We start from the raw sequence: 18,287 nt of genomic DNA on the forward strand, positions 1-18,287 counted from the left end.
TGAAGACTAGTGAATTCTATATTCAAACAGAGGTCAGCAAATAAATCCAGTGTCTGAGTGCTTGATTATGTTCTTTTTAAAGATGAGCTGCTCTGATGGTTGCAAGTTTTCATTTTCCAGCTCTAACACAGAGTAGTCACAGATGCAAACACGGACACTTTGCCTGCAGTCTCAATATAGATTAATTATCTAGCTGCCAGAAACCGTGAGTGGGCTATGCTGTTTCCATGATAAACCCCAACCCTCCCTCACTCAGAGACAAAAGAAACACACAGAGAGAGGCTACAGCCTCCAACCATAGTTATTTCACCTTGAATAGACTTTCCAAATGAAGCCCTTTCATTTTTCTTTCTGTATCAAAACATTAAAAACCAAAAAGGAATTTCAAATCCTGTTTTTCTTCATTAGTGTATCGCAAACAGCTAATTAGAAAAGATTTCTTTTACTAAATGATTTAGTTCTTATGTCTGTTTTAACACTTGAAAGGTTACACCTTCAGGAAAGGAGGAAAGGGCCTTAATTAAAGAATGAATTATTGAATATTCAGTTTTAATTGATGTTGTCCCATGCTATTATTTTGCATGTTTATAGATATTTCATGTGATTCTGTTATCAGAATAACCAAAGAGAGAGACATTGACTACTGAGCCTAAAAAAGAGGAGGGCTTTTGCCTGATCACATTCAGCCATTTAAGTTCAAGAATCATCTGAAGCGTGGTTTCCATGACAACAAGTCACTAATTGCGAACATAAAATAAAGTAAAAAATCAGCCTTCCTTGAATTTGGCAGCTACAAAGATGATGCCTAATGTTTTTTAAAACAGTGAAATGGCACTTTTCCTTAGGGAATCCCTCGAGTCATTTTCCTGAATCCAAGAAGGTACTCCATTGTAGGGTTAATTCTAGTCTGGCAAAGGTGTCAGCTGCAAACTGCCCAGATGGGCCAGGCTTTGATTACCAACACCTAGCTTTTGGTAAAGATAAGAGGAGATGGTTACAATGAGGAATGAAGGATTTTTGCATTTCTGAGCTACAGAACAGAAGAGAGCTGCTGAGGCAGATAAATGAACCAAAGAAATGTCTACCAAATTCTGGATTTGAACATCCTTTAGACAAGCGGGGGGGAAAGCAAATTGAGGGGCAAAGGTGAGTTCAAACCTAAATTTGGCCACTTTCCATGGAGTTAATCACCTGTGCTCACTCACTAGCAAAGGTTTCTGGTTTCTCTGCCTGGCAGATTTTTAAAAATCAAACAAAAAAGTGAACCCTTTGAGATTTGGAAACCTGTTCGACTGACACAATGGCACCATTCAAAATTCACCAATGTATGAACCGCAGCATATCATTTGTAAAAATTGCTTCAGCCTGAGTTACCTTTCACCAGCTCTCTAAGTCTACTCACTGGGTCACTAGGAGTGAGCAAGTACATTTTGATAAATTCTGTTTCCATGACGATGAATTAACCAGTGAAAAGGGGGAGGTGTTGAAAGATCTGTATTCTGTAGAATACTCTCAAATGTTTTCCTGTTTTCATTTTTAGCCATTTAGTTCTCATGGCTCTGTTCCAGGACTCTTTAATTTGCCAGTAGCTGTTTTTCCTACACAGATTACAGGAGTAATTCATCAGTGAATGTTTCACTCAGTGGTCCCATCTAATGTAAGGAAACATAAAAATGAATTTTTCCAATTATGCCTTTTTGTTTGTTTAGAAAGAACGCAGTAAGCTTTTTTCCTTTTCTTTTCTCACAATCTAGCTGTAGTGTTCTTATTCTCCCTTATTTATTGACCATTACCTTACACAGGCTACAATTGCAATTTGTAAGATGTTGGGATCTGCTTTTAAATATCAATAAATCCCCAAAAGGCAATGATTTTTGAGTTTAGTGGACCGAAACCCCAAAGGGGGACGTAAAGAGAAAAAAGAACATTAAAACATGCAGGCCCAGTACGTGGTACAATGAAGCAAAGTGTTCAGAAAAAAAATTAAGAAAGCAATAGAGCCTTTTCCTTACTAAATTACTTTAAATTGGCTTACTTACATACAATGGGATCTGTTTATGTTATTTCAGCATTTATCTACTCCTGAATTTAATGATAAAGCTACTATGCCCTTGGGGAGCAAACAAAGAAAGTAATTCTGATGCATTTGTTTTCCAAATGATGCAAATAGCAAGAACTCATATATTTGCACCAGGAAAAAATGGATAGGAAACTATTTTTCTGAGGTACAGAGTAAGAATAATTTTTCCATAAGACATGTGTTTCCAATCTAGGTTTGGTATGTATCTCAACAAGTAACTCATTTAGTTCATTTTAAAAACTAAATTTAAATAATGAGATTTTCCCTTTTTTTCACCTAAAATAAGGCAAATAACCAGTTTTCAATTTCCAGTTGTTTGCTTTGCCATTGTGCAGCCACCTTTTAAAGGATACTTTCATTCCTTCCCAAATTTATTCATCCTTTGCTCAAAGCAAAAAGAATTTTTACTGGGAGATGTTCTGGGCCATTAACAATTAAATTGATCAAATGTTATCCTACTCTAAGATTGAAAGTGCAAAGACCTGTGAGAATCCCAGGAAGTAGAGGAGGAAATATTTGTTATGCAAAGTTCTGCCAATCAGAACTACTTTTTAGGCGGGCACGGTGGCTCACATCTATAATCCCAGCACTTTGGAAGGCCGAGGTGGGTGGACTGTCTGAGCTCTGGAGTTTGAGGCCACCTGGGGAACATGGTGAAATCACGTCTCTACAGAAAAAAAAAAAAAAGTACAAAAAATTAGCCATGTATGGTGGCGTGTGCCTGTAATCCCAGCTATTCATGAGGCTGATGCACGAGAGTACCTTGAACCTGGGAGGCAGAAGTTGCAGTAAGCCCAGATAGTGCCGCTGCACTCCAGTCTAAGCAAGAGACCGAGACTCTGTCTCAAAAAAAAAAAAGAAAAAAAGAAAAGAAAAACTAAACTATCTAAACTACTTTTTAAAATTTTTAATAAATAGTAATGCAATAATTTTTTTTTAGTTAAAAACAGATTTCCAGGGTCATATTTGCTCTAAAAGCTTGATTTCACTACCAGGAACAGAAAGAACTTTCACATCGAAAAGAATATGGTAATTTTTCCCCCTCCCTCTTCAACACACAGGCACACAAAATATTATTAATATTAGTGGATTTCAGAGAATGCAGATGATTGAAAATCAAAGTAATTGTTTCAATGAATAAACCCTACTTGTTTTACAGCAGACATCTATAAACCACTATAAAAGAAAACTATGCCAACCTAGAATCAGTGTATTGGTAGCTCTGAATTTGTTCGTGTTGATTCAAAATAGTGAGGACAACAGTATCAGTTAACTGTATATGGACAAGGGGAAGGCTAATGGTGTCTTTTGTTCACCTGATATATGTAACTCCTTCTGCTTCTTATGGGTAATGTGTATAGGTTGTGCTAATAGTGCCATGCTTCCCTTCCTCCGAGGCCATAATGCAGGTAGCTAGCATTACAGTTCACACTGATGTTAATAGTGGAAGATTTATCTGCCAGTTGTTGCCCGGAAAATAGAGATGGCATGGTCCACCTCAAGAGGCAGCTACCTTCATACCAATGTGACCCACAGTTGGCACCAGGCAGTGCAGGAGTCAGCTCGTTAATGCTAATGTCTCCAGTGAGATATAGATAAACAGCAGCTCTCTCAGTCCTGTAGATTGAAATTGTCACAAAAATACTGTTGAGCTCAGGTGCTGATCATTAAAAATAAGTACAAATGAGAGGAATAATGGCTTGTTGATCCACCTGAGTCAAGTTTGACATCCTTACGATGCTATTTATAACTGTATAGATGTCTTTCAGCCCTCAGTGAGAGAGATTTTTGGCAAAGAAAATAATGAAACTTCCTGAGTTTTTGGTTAAAACTGGTCAATAACGATACACCCTAAAAATTCCAACAATTTTAATTCATTAAATGATACACTCAACAACTACTGCATATGCCACAGAATATCTATTACGTGAAATTCTTTTGAACGCTGATGTGACATTTTATAAATATTCAGGACAATGACATTTCCAAAGGCTTGTTACTTTATATACATACATGATACATGTTCAAATACATAGCATAGATCACAAATATGGTCACATTTAAACAACACAGAAAAGAGGCAGTGAATGTATATTCACATAACAATATAAACACTAATGAGAAATGTGTATTTCTGGATCTAAAGAACAGGTATCTTCTAATATGTGCAATCTGTTCCTAAAATGTATATAATGCTTTTTAAAATCATGTAGTATTCTAATTCACTGAGACATGATTACTTGAATAAATTTTGCAATGATCGTTTCAGTAAATGAGGATAGTAATATAAAAAACTATCCTCTCTATATCTGTTTTGCCACTTTATATGTTTATACCTATGATTTTTAAATACTGTGTTTAATATAAAAAATTTTAACCTACATGCTTGTATTTGTTGTTGGAATTTTCCCCATTACTCTTCCCCCAGAGGTAATGCTGAGAGGTGTAGTGTCAAGGGCTGCATGTTGGAGCAAGAGATTTGAACAAAAATACTGGATCAAACATCCAGCTTTCCTACCCAGAATCTAATTCCACTGTTCATACATTTCTTCCTACTGCATAAGAACTTTATACCAACATCTAGTTTGATAAGCCAGGATCTCTGCCATCTCTAACCCTCATCTGTAAATCACATAAAATCTAAACTGCATTGAGATCATTATTTTAAAAAGCACTTTTAGTGAAGTAGATTGATACCAATTCAGTGAGATAGCTGACATAGTCATTCACTCAACAAACATTTATGAAATGTTTGCTATGGCTTTGTCCCAAAGAGTTGGCTGTGTGTATGCAGAACGTATATCAAGGTAGAGATTATGAGAGAGAGGTATTGGGGAGGGAACAGTAAGGTTTACCAAAAACTTTCTGAAATGAGATAATTGAGAAAGGGCATTCCATACAAAAGGAGCAGCTGGGCAAAGGCAGAGAAGTGAAAATCAGTCTGGTTGGTATAGACAATCATAAGGAGTTAAGTGTTGCTTGAGTGTTCACTCTAAGACAAGTAGCAGGAACAAAGAGTAATGAACAAAGAGTAATGCAACGGCGGAGGCTGCACCAAGAAAGGCTGGTAGTCATTGCTAACAACTTGGACATTATCCTGTCTTATGATCTTTGGGGTGGTGGTGGCAGTAGTTCTGATGACAGATAATGGCAGCGACAGTAAATATGCAGAGAAAAGATGAACCGAAGGAATCTTTAGGAATTAGTGTTATTAGAACTTGGTGATTGATTGGGCATGGAGGGGTAAGTAATTGCAAAATTCTATATGATGCACAAACTCTAGTTTAAGCAACTAGGTGGATGGTGGTGCCACCACCTGAGGAAATGGAGCCCATTTTGGGGAGCCTGTTGAAACAGAAGTGACTGTGGAACATTCCTTCGAGATGCTTATTTGGTAATTGAACAGTTGAGTTTCAAGCTAGAGCATAGCCTTAAAGACACAGACTTGAAATCTATTGGTAAAGAATAGTATCTGAAACCATAAGGCTGAATAACATTGCTGAAAGAATATAGAAAGTGAGACGACTTGTGGATTGAGGACCCAACCCTGGGGCACAATAATTTTAGAGACTGCCAAAAAGAAAAGAAGCCAAGAAAGGAAACAGAAGGAGTTCATCAGTCATAGGAGGAGAACCCGTAATGTTAATATTATGAAAGCCACAAAAGTGAAACACGCAGCAGAGAGGTGCAGTAAGATAAAGATGGAAAAATATACCTAATCTCCCTCTCCATCTCCTTCTAGCTGAATACTTTGTCAAATTCCAGGGCTCCAGCGATGCTCCCACCCCCGCTTCCCAAAGCGCTGGGATTATAAGCATGAGCCACTGTGCCTGGCCTCCTTAATTTCTAAGCAAGAGAAGGCGTATCCATTTATTTTATTTATTCACTGCTTAGTCCTCAAAGCACTACAAATTCTTTAGATAATACTTCCTGAATTCATTCTTCTCGATTAAGCTTGTAGTAAATTTTACGCAAAAGTCAGTTAAATGTTATTCTTAGTAACAAGTGTCAGAAGCACAGATTGTATCTATTGCTAGTTAAGGGTAGAAAATTTTGCTTTAATGTCAAGCTGAGAGTGCAATTGATATTTTGTGAGAATTGTGAAGCCTCACTCACAAATTGGTCCTAATAGAAAGGTATACCGTTCTTCAATGCAAAAGAGAAAAAGAGCAACAAGTTGTAAGGAGGAAAGAGAATGGGCTATAAAGATAGCATAGGCTCCTGAGTCAGGGGTTAGTAGAAATACAGTGAAATGTTGACTTGGCGATTTGCACGGGAGCAACCTATCAACTAGAGACATTACCAAAGACAATCTTAATTGAGGTCAATGCAAGTAACACACCATCAAAGCTTTGCTGTTAGGCAGAGTCAGATTCTACCAACAGTCCATTTCTCATCATCTGTGTGTCTAGGGCAAATATTTAACTGTCTTAACTTCTACTTTCCTCATTTGTAAACGTGAAATAACATTATTACCTATTCCACAAGCTTGTTTGTAAAGATTAAATGAGATAGCATATAGAAAGCATTAGTCTAATAGAGTGACTCTCAACAAGTGGGTATTTTTGCCTCCCATGAAGGCATCTGGCAATGTTTGGAGACATTTTTGGTTATCACAGCTTTGGTGGGAGTGGGTAGAGGCCAGAGATGCTGCTAAATATCCTACATATACATATAGCACCCCATAATAAAGAATGACCTAACCCCAAATGTCAGTGGTGCCTAGGATGAGAAACGCTGTTGTAGTGGTCATACATGCATTATAATAGCTGGCATTTCCCAAGTAATCACACTTAAGTGCTTAGCATTGTCTCTTCTAACCCTCACCAAAATCCCATGAGGTTGATTCTAGTAATACACCCAGGTTACAGACTCAGAAACACAAAAAAGAAGTAATGGCTTTTTCGTCTGGGCTGCCGACATGCCATCCAGACTGAGGAAGACCCGGAAACTTCGGGGCCACGTGAGCCACGGCCACGGCCGCCTAGGCAAGCACCCGAAGCACCCCGGTGGCCGTGGTAATGCTGGTGGTCTGCATCACCACCGGATCAACTTCGACAAATACCACCCACGCTACTTTGGGAAAGTTGGTATGAGGCATTACCACTTAAAGAGGAACCAGAGCTTCTGCCCAACTGTCAACCTTGACAAATTGTGGACTTTGGTCAGCGAGCAGACACGGGTGAATGCTGCTAAAAACAAGACTGGGGCTGCTCCCATCATTGATGTGGTGCGATCGGGCTACTACAAAGTTCTGGGAAAGGGAAAGCTCCCAAAGCAGCCTGTCATCGTGAAGGCTAAATTCTTCAGCAGAAGAGCTGAGGAGAAGATTAAGGGTGTTGGGGGGGCCTGTGTCCTGGTGGCTTGAAGCCACGTGGAGGGAGATTCATTAAATGCTGACTACTTAAAAAAAAAAAAAAAAAGAAGTAATGTACACAAGGTCACACAACTAGTAGGGGGTAGAACTAGGATTCCATAAATGCTAACTATTACATTTCATGGAAAAGGAAAAACTTATTCAGGTGTCTTCAGATGTCCAACTCTTGCCACAAGAATGACAACTTTTCCACTTCTATTCAAACATCTACAAAACTCCTACAAAATTGGTAAGCTGTGTGTTTTGATTTCTGTACTTAGATTTTTGTCTTAAATGTAGATAAAATGAAGTAATGGCTAATAGAGGAGACAATTTAGCATTTCTTAAGAGCGTTTTAACAAGACAATTGCTAGATCTACTTTTAGAGAAATCTTTTTAGTGTTAAAAATCAGTAAAACCTTACTTCAATAACTGGCATTAGGTCTTCTCTAATGCCAAAGTCAATAGCTCCTCTTGTAACAGTGTTATGGTTTAAGTACTGCTTCAGGCCTATGCTAAACTTGCACATGGGATCAAAGAGATAAAAGTCACCTGACTATATCAATTTCACTTTAGAGTCTGAAATTCTAAGGATCTGTACATTTATCCAATTGTCAGTGATGTGTCATTGATTGTTTTTTAATAATCTTTTGTATTGATGTGTTTTGCAAGGTGTTTTTCTCCTCTTTATATCTCCTTCAGGGAAGCTGAAACAAGCTGGTGAGCATGTATGTGTGTGAACCTTAAAAAAAATCCTAGGAAGGCAACAAAGCACACATGTAAGTATTCTGAAAACTTTAATGTTTATGGAAATTTCAGCATTCTTAATTTCCAAAATTATTGAGTGAAGACAGTATAGCATACAAAGGAAAGCAATATGGTATATTAGCTAGAAGTATAAGATTTACTGTCAGATCAGTCTTCGAATCCAGGCTGTATAATTTACTATGTGATCTTGACAAAGTGACTTGATCACCCTGAGTCTCAGTTACCTTTCCTATAAAAGATGGAAAATCAGACTGATCACAGAGGGGGTATCCAAAGGTAAATTTTTAAAATGCATTTCATACTACCATATGCTGAGCACTGTTCTAGACAGCAAGGATGTGACAGTGAACTACCCTCATACAGCTTGTAATAACAAGATTGAAATTAAATGTAATCTCAGATTGTAATAATGATTGCAAAGAAAATAACTCTAGATAAGCTAATCATGATCAGACAAGAGTAGGGGCTGATAAGTCCTCTTAGGATATTATCATTTGAGTCAAGACATGAAGAATATGGGATGGTGATCCATGTGAATATTTGAGGAAGAGCATTTCAAGCAGAGGTAAGAACAAATGAGAGACCTACTGGCAGGAATATTCTGCTGAATTTGAGGAAAAGCAAGGAAATCAGTAGCACTATTATTCACTGACTTACGAGTTGAATTTAAAAGTTAGCCTAGGTGGATCACTTGAGGTCAGGAATTTGAGACCAGCCTGGCCAACATGGTGAAACCCCATCTCTACTAAAAATACAAAAATTAGCCAAGCATGGTGGCAGGTGACTGTAGTGTCAGCTACTTGGGACGTTGAGGTGGGAAAATTGCTTGAACAGGGAGGTGGAGGTTGCAGTGAACCAAGATCATGCCACTGCACTCCAGCATAGGCAGCAGAGCGATACTCTGTCTCAAAACAATAATAATAAATAAATAAAAGGTAGCCCCAGTAACTTATAGAGAAATTTATATGCCACAGTAGGATTTTGGATTTTATTCTAACTGTGATGGGAAGCCATTGCGCTTTTGAGGAGGGGAGTATCATGATCCAATTGAGTTTGGAAATGATCACTTTGGCTCCTATGTGGAGAGCAGACCCTAGGGAATTAGGAATGGATACAGGATGACCAGGTAAAGGGAGTCCCAATAGGGCAGACAAGTGATGATGGTGACTTAAAAGGGGAAGATGACACTTGGAAGTAGCTAAAAGTGGTTGGATTCATGATGAATTTAAAGTAGATTCAATATAACTTCTGGTAGATTGTGAGTTGTGATAAATAAGAATGATTTTTTCTTTTTTCGTATTTCATATTCAAATAAGAATGCCATTTTTTCAGTAATGGCAGTGCCATTTACTGAAATGGGGAAGACTAAATTCGGAATAAGTAAAAAGAAAGTGAACTATAAAGAGTTTAGTTAGAGATATGAATTAGATATTCACACGTAAATTTTTAGTAGACCACTGAATATGGTATGTATTTGAGAAAGAGGTCAAAAATGGATCTTAATTGTGCGTTATCTGAGAATAAAACATATTTAATTTATGAGGACTGAGTGAAATCCCTATAGGAATATACTGAAATAGAAGAGAAAAGAGGGCCAGGATCTGAGCCCTGGGGGTCTCCAATATTTAGAGGTCAAGAAGATGAGGACGATGCAGGAAAACCAGGGGATGGTGGTGCCCTAGAGGCAAGTGAACAAAGTGCATCGAGAGAAAGGAGAACCTACTGTCTTATGTTCAGTGGGGCTGAGTGAGATGAGGGCAGAATGGACCACTGACATTTGGCAACATAGAAGCCAATAGTAACCCTGAGAGGAAACGACTCAGTGGAGTCATGGGTACAAATGCCTTATTCACTGGAGTGAGTTCAAGTGAGTGGCAGGGGTGAAAATAGGAATGAAAAAGGTCATTAACATATTTTTGGGAAAATGAAATAAGAAAACATACGGATTTAACTCAACACTTGGCCATTATAACGTACTGTTAAATAGTTGCCATCATTATTTTTTATCATTTCTATGGAGTCATCCCTATCATTCAAATACTATATACTATATTAAAATTTGGCATAGCCAAAACAAAAGGAATAATTATATATGTGTGCATATGCATACAAACATATACTATTTATCAAATACCTTTACCAAAAGAAAATTCATGTTTAATTATTTTGTTTCATGCTCAGGACATTCTATGGAGAAACAATATAGCCAAATGAGTTTCTCTCAGTTTTACAACGGATGAGGCTTAGGCGCACAGCTTATGCCTTGCTGAAAGTCACATGTAAACCCAGAAATGAAGCCAAGCTCTAATGACGCTGACATGGATTGGCGTGTCTCCACCCAAATCTCATCTTAAATTGTAGTTCCCATAATCCCCACGTGTCACTGGAGGGACCCAGTGGGAGGTAATTGAATCATGGGAGCAGTTTCCCTCATCCCATTCTTGTGATAGTAAGTTAGTTCTCACAAGATCTGGTGGTTTTTTAAGGGACTTTCCCCGCTTTTGCTTGGCACTTCTCCTTGCTGCTGCCATATGAAGAACGTGTTTGCTTCCCCTTACGCCATGATTGTAAGTTTCCTGTGGCCTTCCCAGCCATGCTGAAATGTGAGCCAATTAAGCCTCTTTCCTTTATAAATTACCCAGTCTCTGATATGTCTTTATTAGCAGCATGAGAATGAGCTAATACAGCCACCTACCTCTTTTGTCTTCTCAGCAATGAAGAAGTTCAATTATACCACCAAAGAGAAAAATCAAACAAGATCAATGAGAATTAGACAATGTAAATATCTAACTTTAAGAATTAACACCCCAAAAACATTTTAATTCATAAATTATTTACACATGCACTGTTAGCCACGTTGTACAATTTGTTCTTTATCAGTATGGTCAAATTCCCTCCTCAAGTGAGAAAGTGTTCTGCCTTAAAAACAGATTGAAATGTTTTCTTCATATGAAATATGTAAGATAAAATAGAAAAAGGCAAAACAGTTCCTTGGGCATATATTCAACCAATCAATCAATGGCAACTACCTATGCCAAGTACTGTGTTAGGTAGTGTAGGTAAAACCAAACTCTCTTGGTACCTATAGTCTAGTGAGAGACAGATACTGATCAAATACGAAGTATTAATTTATTAAATTATAAATACACGGAGAAAAGCAACAGAGTGCCATGGAAGAGAAAAAGAGAGATAAGCTAAGCATAGTGGAGTGTGCCTGTAGTCCCAGCTATTTGGGAGGCTGAGGCAGGAGGATCACTTAAGCCCAGGAGTTTGAAGCTGTAGTGTGCCGTGACTGTGCCTATGAATAGCCCCTGTACTCCACCCTAAGTAATTATAGCAAGACCCCATCTCTAAAAAAGTTTTAAGAAAAAACAGGAACAACATGATCCAGTGTCACTGTGACTGATATGTGTAAAAGAGAAACGAAAATATCTGGATCTTTCCACAAACCACATAGAGTCCATTCCAGAAGTCTGAAAGAGACTTTCAAAGAAAGATTCTCAAAAAAGGGAAAAATTCGGTAAGGCCCTTTAATAACAGTTATGAAAGAAGAATGGGGTCGAATTACTTTCTGTTTTTTCTTTCTTATTTTTTTCAGGATCTAGGGCTGAGAATTCCTTTTAAGGATTCCATCTTTCTTGTTTCCAGATTAGTAAAAACAAGGAACAATGTGTTTCCTCTTCATTTCGTTGTAAGAGAGTACTGAAGCCAAAGTGAAATATTAAAATAAGCATGAAACAATTCAAAAATGACCCCAAGATATGTTAGCTGCTTCCACAATCCATATGAATTCCTGCTTAATTCCTTTGCAGAACCAATTTCCTATATGCAAGAGACTAGAGCTCTTTGGAGTCATAATCAATCCAAGTCCTTGTAATATACTAACCATTCTGAGTTGCAAACCATTCCCCATCAATGAAAGAATGTCTGGGACGCATTGTGTGACAGTCTTCAAATTAGCTACTTCACACTCTATCTTTGTTAGATGCTAAACTAAACCTTCTTGTTTACTCAGCCCTCCAACCCCAAAACTGCTTGCTACTTGTTTTTATCAACCCATGCCCCACTGTTCCCCACTTTCCCAAATCATTCATCTGCATTCTCTGGAACCCCAATCTGATTAATCCTTACATATTCAATCTCTCAGAACAATTCATCTTCTACCTTAGTTAGAAATCCAAAGTTCTAACAGGAGATCTGTGAACTGTTTCAAGGACTCAGTGAAATACTTCTAAAGATTTATTGTTTCCTTTTTGTTATTTTTATATACATCTTTCTAAACTAAAAATTGTTAGTATATTACAAGAATAATGCCTCCTATCGTGTGGCTGGCAAGATGGCTGAATAGGAACAGCTCCGGTCTGTAGCTCCCAGAAACACCAATGCAGAAGGCAGGTGATTTCTGCATTTCTAACTGAGGTACCCAGCTCATCTCATTTGGACTGGTTAGATAGTGGGTGCAGCCCACGGAGGATGAGCAGAAGCAGGGTGGGGCGTCACCTCACCCGGGAAGCACAAGGGGTCAAGGAACTCCCTCCCCTAGCCAAGGGAAGCCATGAGGGACTGTGCCATGAGGGACCATGCTACCCAGAACAGATACTAGGCTTTTCCCACAGTCTCTGAAACCTACAGACCAGAAGATTCCCTCGGATGCCTATACCACCAGGGCCCTGGGTTTAAACCATGAAACTGGGGCAGCTGTTTGGGCAGACATTGAACAAGTGGCAGGAGTTTTTTTTTTTTTTTTTTTTTTTTTTTTTGTACCCCAGTGGCACCTGGAACACCAGCAAGACAGAACCGATCACTCTCCTGGAAAGCGAGCTGAAGCCAGGGAGCCAAGACATCTTGCTCAGCGGATCCCAACCCCACGAAGCCCAGCAAGTGAAGATCCACTGGCTTGAAATTCTTGATGCCAGCACCGCAGTCTGAAGTCAACCTCAGATGCTCAAGCTTGGTTGGCGGGGAGGGGCGTCCGCCATACTGAGCCTTGGGTAGGCAGTTTTCCCCTCACAGTGTTAACAAAGCTGCTGGGAAGTTTGAACTGGGTGGAATCCACCACAGCTCCGCAAAGCCACTGTAGCCAGACTGCCTCTCTAGATTCCTCCTCTCTGGGCAGGGCATCTCTGAAAGAAAGGCAGCAGCCCCAGTCAGGGGCTTACAGATAAAATTCCCAGCTCCCTGAGACAGAGCCCCTAGGAGAAGGGGCAACTGTGGGCACAGCTTCAGCAGACTTAAACATTACTGCATCCCAGCTCTGGAGAGAGCAGTGGATCTCCCAGAACAGTGCTCAAGCTCTGCTAAGGGACAGACTGCCTCCTTAAGTGGGTCCCTGACACCCATGGCTCCTGACTGCAAGATACCTCCCAGCAGGGGTCGACAGATACCTCATACAGGAGAGATCTGGCCAGCATCAGGTGGGTGCCCCTCTGAGACAGAGCTTCCAGAGGAAGGAGCAGGTGGCAATCTTTATGCTGTTCTGCAGCCACCACTGGTGATAAGAAGTGACAATGTGCTAGCAGCCCTCGCTCGCTCTTGGCGCCTGCTTGGCCTCAGCCTCCGTTCTGTCCATGCTGGAGGAGCCCTTCAGCCTGCTGCTGCACTGTGGGGGCCCCTCTCTAGGGTTGGCTAAGGCCGGAGCCAGCACCCTCTGTTCGCTGTTTCCCGGGAGGTGTGGAAGGAGAGGCTTGGGTGGGAGGCGGGGCTGCATGCGGCATCACGGGCCAGCATGGGTTCTGAGTGGGCGCAGGCTTGGTGGCCCCAAGTGCGACCGGCCAGCCCCTGCGGGGTTTGATCGAGGGATGAGCTCCCTCTGTGCTGCCGGAGTGCCCAGGGCAAGTGCCAGTGAGAGGTGAAGCCAACTGGGCTTCTGGGAGGGGTGGGGACTTGAAGAATTTTTCTGTCTAGCTAAAGGACTGTAAACGCACCAATCAGCACTCGGTGTCTAGCTAAAGATTTTTAAATGCACCAATCAGTGCTCTATGTCTAGTTAATCAGGTGGGGACTTGGAGAACTTTTCTGTCTAGCTAAAAGATTGTAAACACACCAATCAGCACCCTTCGTCTAGCTAAAGGTTTGTAAACGCATCAATCAGCACTCTGTCAAAATGGACCAATCAGCTCTCTATAAACCAGACCAATCAGCTCTCTGTAAAATGGACCGATCAGTAGGATGTGGATGGGGCCAGATAAGGGAATAAAAGCAGGCCTCCCAAGCCAGCAGCGGAAACCTGCTCCCTCCCCCTTCCACATTGTGGAAGCTTTATTCTTTCACTCTTTGCAATAAATCTTGCTGCTGCTCACTCTTTGGGTCCGCACTACCTTTATGAGCTGTAACACTCACTGTAAAGGTCTGCAACTTCACTCCTGAAGCCAGTGAGACCACGAACCCACTGGGAGGAATAAACAACTCTGACATGCCACCTTTAAGAGCTGTAATACTCACTGCGAAGGTCTGCGGCTTCACTCCTGAGGTCAGCGAGACCAAGAGTGAAGAAACTCTGCACACGTCCAAACATCAGAAGGAACAAACTCCGGACACACCATCTTTAAGAACTGTAACATTCACCGCGAGGGTCCACGGCTTCATTTTTGAAGTCAGCGAGACCAAGAACCCACCAATTCTGGACACAGAGATACATACAGGCAAACAGGATCTGGAGTGGACCTCCAGCAAACTCCAGCACACCTGCAGAAAAGGTGACTGACTGTTAGAAGGAAAACTAACAAAGAGAAAGCAATAACATCAACATCAACAAAAAGGATGCCCATGAAAAAACCCCGTCCAAAGATCACCAACATCAAAGATCAAAGGTAGATAAATCCAGGAAGATGAGGAAAAACTAGTGCGAAAAGGCTGAAAATTTCAAAAACCTGAATGCCTCTTCTCCTCCAAAGGATCATACCTCCTCTCCAGCACAGGATGAAAACTGGATGGAGAATGAGTTTGACAAATTGACAGAAGTAGGCTTCAGAAGGTGGGTAATAACAAACTGCTCAGAGCTAAAGGAGCATGTTCTAACCCAATGCAAGGAAGCTGAGAACTTTGATAAAAAGATTACAGGAACTGCTAACTAGAATAACCAGTTTAGAGAAGAACATAAATGACCTGATGGAGCTGAAAAACACAGCACGAGAACTTCGTGAAGCATACACAAGTATCAATAGCCAAACTGATAAAGCAGAAGAAAGGAAATGAGAGATTGAAGATCAACTTAATGAAATAAAGTGTGAAGACACGATTAGAGAAAAAAGAATGAAAAGGAATGAACAAAGCCTCCAAGAAATATGGGATTATGTGAAAAGACCAAACCTACATTTGATTGGTGTACCTGAAAGTGACAGGGAGAATGGAACCAAGTTGGAAAACACCCTTCAGGATATTATCCAGGAGAACTTCCCCAACCTAGCAAGACAGAGCCAACATTCAAATTCAGGAAATACAGAGAACACCACAAAGATAATCCTCAAGAAGAGCAACCCCAGAACACATAACCATCAGATTCACCAACGTTGAAATGAAGGAAAAAATGGTAAGGGCAGCCAGAGAGAAAGGTCGGGTTACCCACAGAGGGAAGCCCATCAGACTAACAGTGGATCACACTGCAGAAACTCCACAAGGCAGAAGAGAGTGGGGGCCAATATTTAACATTCTTAAAGAAAAGATTTTTCAAACCAGAATTTCATATCCAGCCAAACTAAGCTTCATAAACAAAGGAGAAATAAAATCCTTTCAGATAAGCAAATGATGAGGGGTTTTGTCACCACCAGGCCTGCCTTACAAGAGTTCCTGAAGGAAGCACTAAATATGGAAAGGAAAAACCAGTAACAGTCACTGCAAAAGCATATCAAATTGCAAAGACCATCGACACTATGAATAAACTGCATTAACTAATGGACAAAATTACCAGCTAGCATCAAGAGGACAGGATCAAATTCACACATAATAATATTAACCTTAAATGTAAATTGTCTAAATGCTCCAACTAAAAGACACAGTCTGGCAAATTGGATAAAGAGTCAAGACACATTGGTGTGCTGTATTCAGGAGACTCATCTCACATGCAAAGACACACACAGGCTCAAAATAAAGGGATGGAGGAAGATCTACCAAGCAAATGGAAAGCAAAAGAAAAGCAGGAGTTCCAATCTTCGTCTCTGATAAAACAGACTTTAAACCAAAAAAGACAAAGAAGGGCATTACATAATGGTAAAGGGATCAATGCAAGAAAAAAAGCTAACTATCCTAAATATATATGCACCCAATACAGGAGCACCTAGATTCATAAAGCAAGTTCTTAGATACCTACAAAGAGACTTAGACTCCCACATAATAATAGTGAGAGACTTTAACACCCCAATGCCAATACTAGATCGATGAGACAGAAAATTAATAAGGATATTCAAGACTTGAACTCAGCTCTGGACCAAGCAGACCTAATAGACATCTACAGAACTGACCACCCCAAGTCAACAAAATATACATTCTTCTCAGCACCACATATCACTTATTCTAAAATTGAACACATATTTGGAAGTAAAACACTCCTCAGCAAGTGCAAAACAACAGAAATCATAACAAACAGTCTCTCACTGTAATGAAATTAGAACTCAGGATTAAGAAACTCACTCAAAACTGCACAACTACATGGAAACTGAACAACCTGCTCCTGAATAACTACTGGGTAAATAACTGAAATTAAGGCAGAAATAAATCAGTTATTTGAAACCAATAAGAACAAAGACACAACATACCAGAATCTCTGCGCCACAGCTAAAGCAGTGTTTACAGGGAAATTTATAGCACTAAATGCCCACAAGAGAAAGCAGGAAAGATCTAAAATTATAATTATATAATTATAATTTTACCCTAACATTATAATTAAAAGAACTTGAGAAATAAGAGTAAACAAATTTAAAAGCTAGCAGAAGACAAGAAATAACAGATCAGAGCAGAACTGAGGGAGATAGAGACACAAAAAAAACCTTCAAAAAATCAATGAATGCAGCAGCTGGTTTTTTTAAAAAGATTAACAAAATAGATGGACCACTAGCCAGATTAATAAAGAAGAGAGAAGAATCAAATAGACACAATAAAAAATGATAAAGGGGATATCACCACTGATCCCACAGAAATGCAAACTATTATCAGACAATACTACAAACACCTCTACACAAATAAACTAGAAAATCTAGAAGAAATTGATAAATTCCTGGACACATACACCCTCAAAAGACTAAACCAGAAACAAGTCGAATCCCTGAATAGACCAATGAACAAGTTCTGAAATTGAGGTAGTAATTAATAGCCTACCAACCAAAAAAAGCCCAGGACCAGATGGATTCACAGCCAAATTCTACCAGAGATACAAAGAGGAGCTGGTATCATTCCTTCTGAGACTATTCCAAACAATAGAAAAAGAGGGACTCCTCCCTAACTCATTTTATGAAGTCAGCATCATCCTGATACCAAAACCCGGCAGAGAAACAACAAAAAGAAAATTTCAGGCCAATATCCCTAATGAACACTGATGCAAAAATCTTCAATAAAATACTGGCAAACTGAATCCAGCAGCACACCAAAAAACGATCAAGTTGGCTTCATCCCCAGGATGCAGGGCTGGTTGAACATACGCAAATCAATCAACGTAATCCATCACATAAACAGAACCAATGACAAAAACCACATGATTATCTCATTAGATGCAGAAAAGGCCTTCGATAAAATTCAAAACCGATTCATGCTAAAAACATTCAATAAACTAGGTATTGATAGAAAGTATCTCAAAATAATAAGAGATACTTATGACAAACCTACAGCCAATATCATACTGAGTGGGCAAAAACTGGAAGCCTTCCCTTTGAAAACCAGCACAAGACAAGGATTATCTCATTAGATGCAGAAAAGGCCTTCGATAAAATTCAAAACCGATTCATGCTAAAAACATTCAATAAACTAGGTATCGATAGAAAGTATCTCAAAATAATAAGAGCTATTTATGACAAACCTACAGCCAGTATCATATTGATTGGGAAAAAACTGGAAGCATTCCCTTTGAAAACTGGCACAAGACAGGGATGCCCTCTC

The 18,287-nt window shown here is 39.7% G+C and overlaps 1 protein-coding gene across 1 annotated transcript; it reads left to right on the top strand.

The window, feature by feature from the left end:
• The first annotated feature begins 6,983 nt into the window (after positions 1-6,983).
• LOC105515514 (60S ribosomal protein L27a-like) lies at positions 6,984-7,506 on the top strand. Its single transcript, XM_011947347.1, has one exon. The coding sequence runs from the start codon at positions 7,002-7,004 to the stop codon at positions 7,446-7,448; it is 447 nt and encodes a 148-aa protein (XP_011802737.1). The 5' UTR covers positions 6,984-7,001; the 3' UTR covers positions 7,449-7,506.
• The last annotated feature ends 10,781 nt before the right edge of the window (positions 7,507-18,287 follow it).

The sequence above is a fragment of the Colobus angolensis genome, unplaced genomic scaffold, assembly GCF_000951035.1.
Source record: "Colobus angolensis palliatus isolate OR3802 unplaced genomic scaffold, Cang.pa_1.0 Scaffold261, whole genome shotgun sequence".
Classification (NCBI taxonomy): domain Eukaryota; kingdom Metazoa; phylum Chordata; class Mammalia; order Primates; family Cercopithecidae; genus Colobus; species Colobus angolensis.

Excerpts from the sequence above, each read along its gene's own strand:
- LOC105515514 (XM_011947347.1), top strand. The coding sequence starts at position 7,002 with ATGCCATCCAGACTGAGGAAGACCCGGAAACTTCGGGGCCACGTGAGC.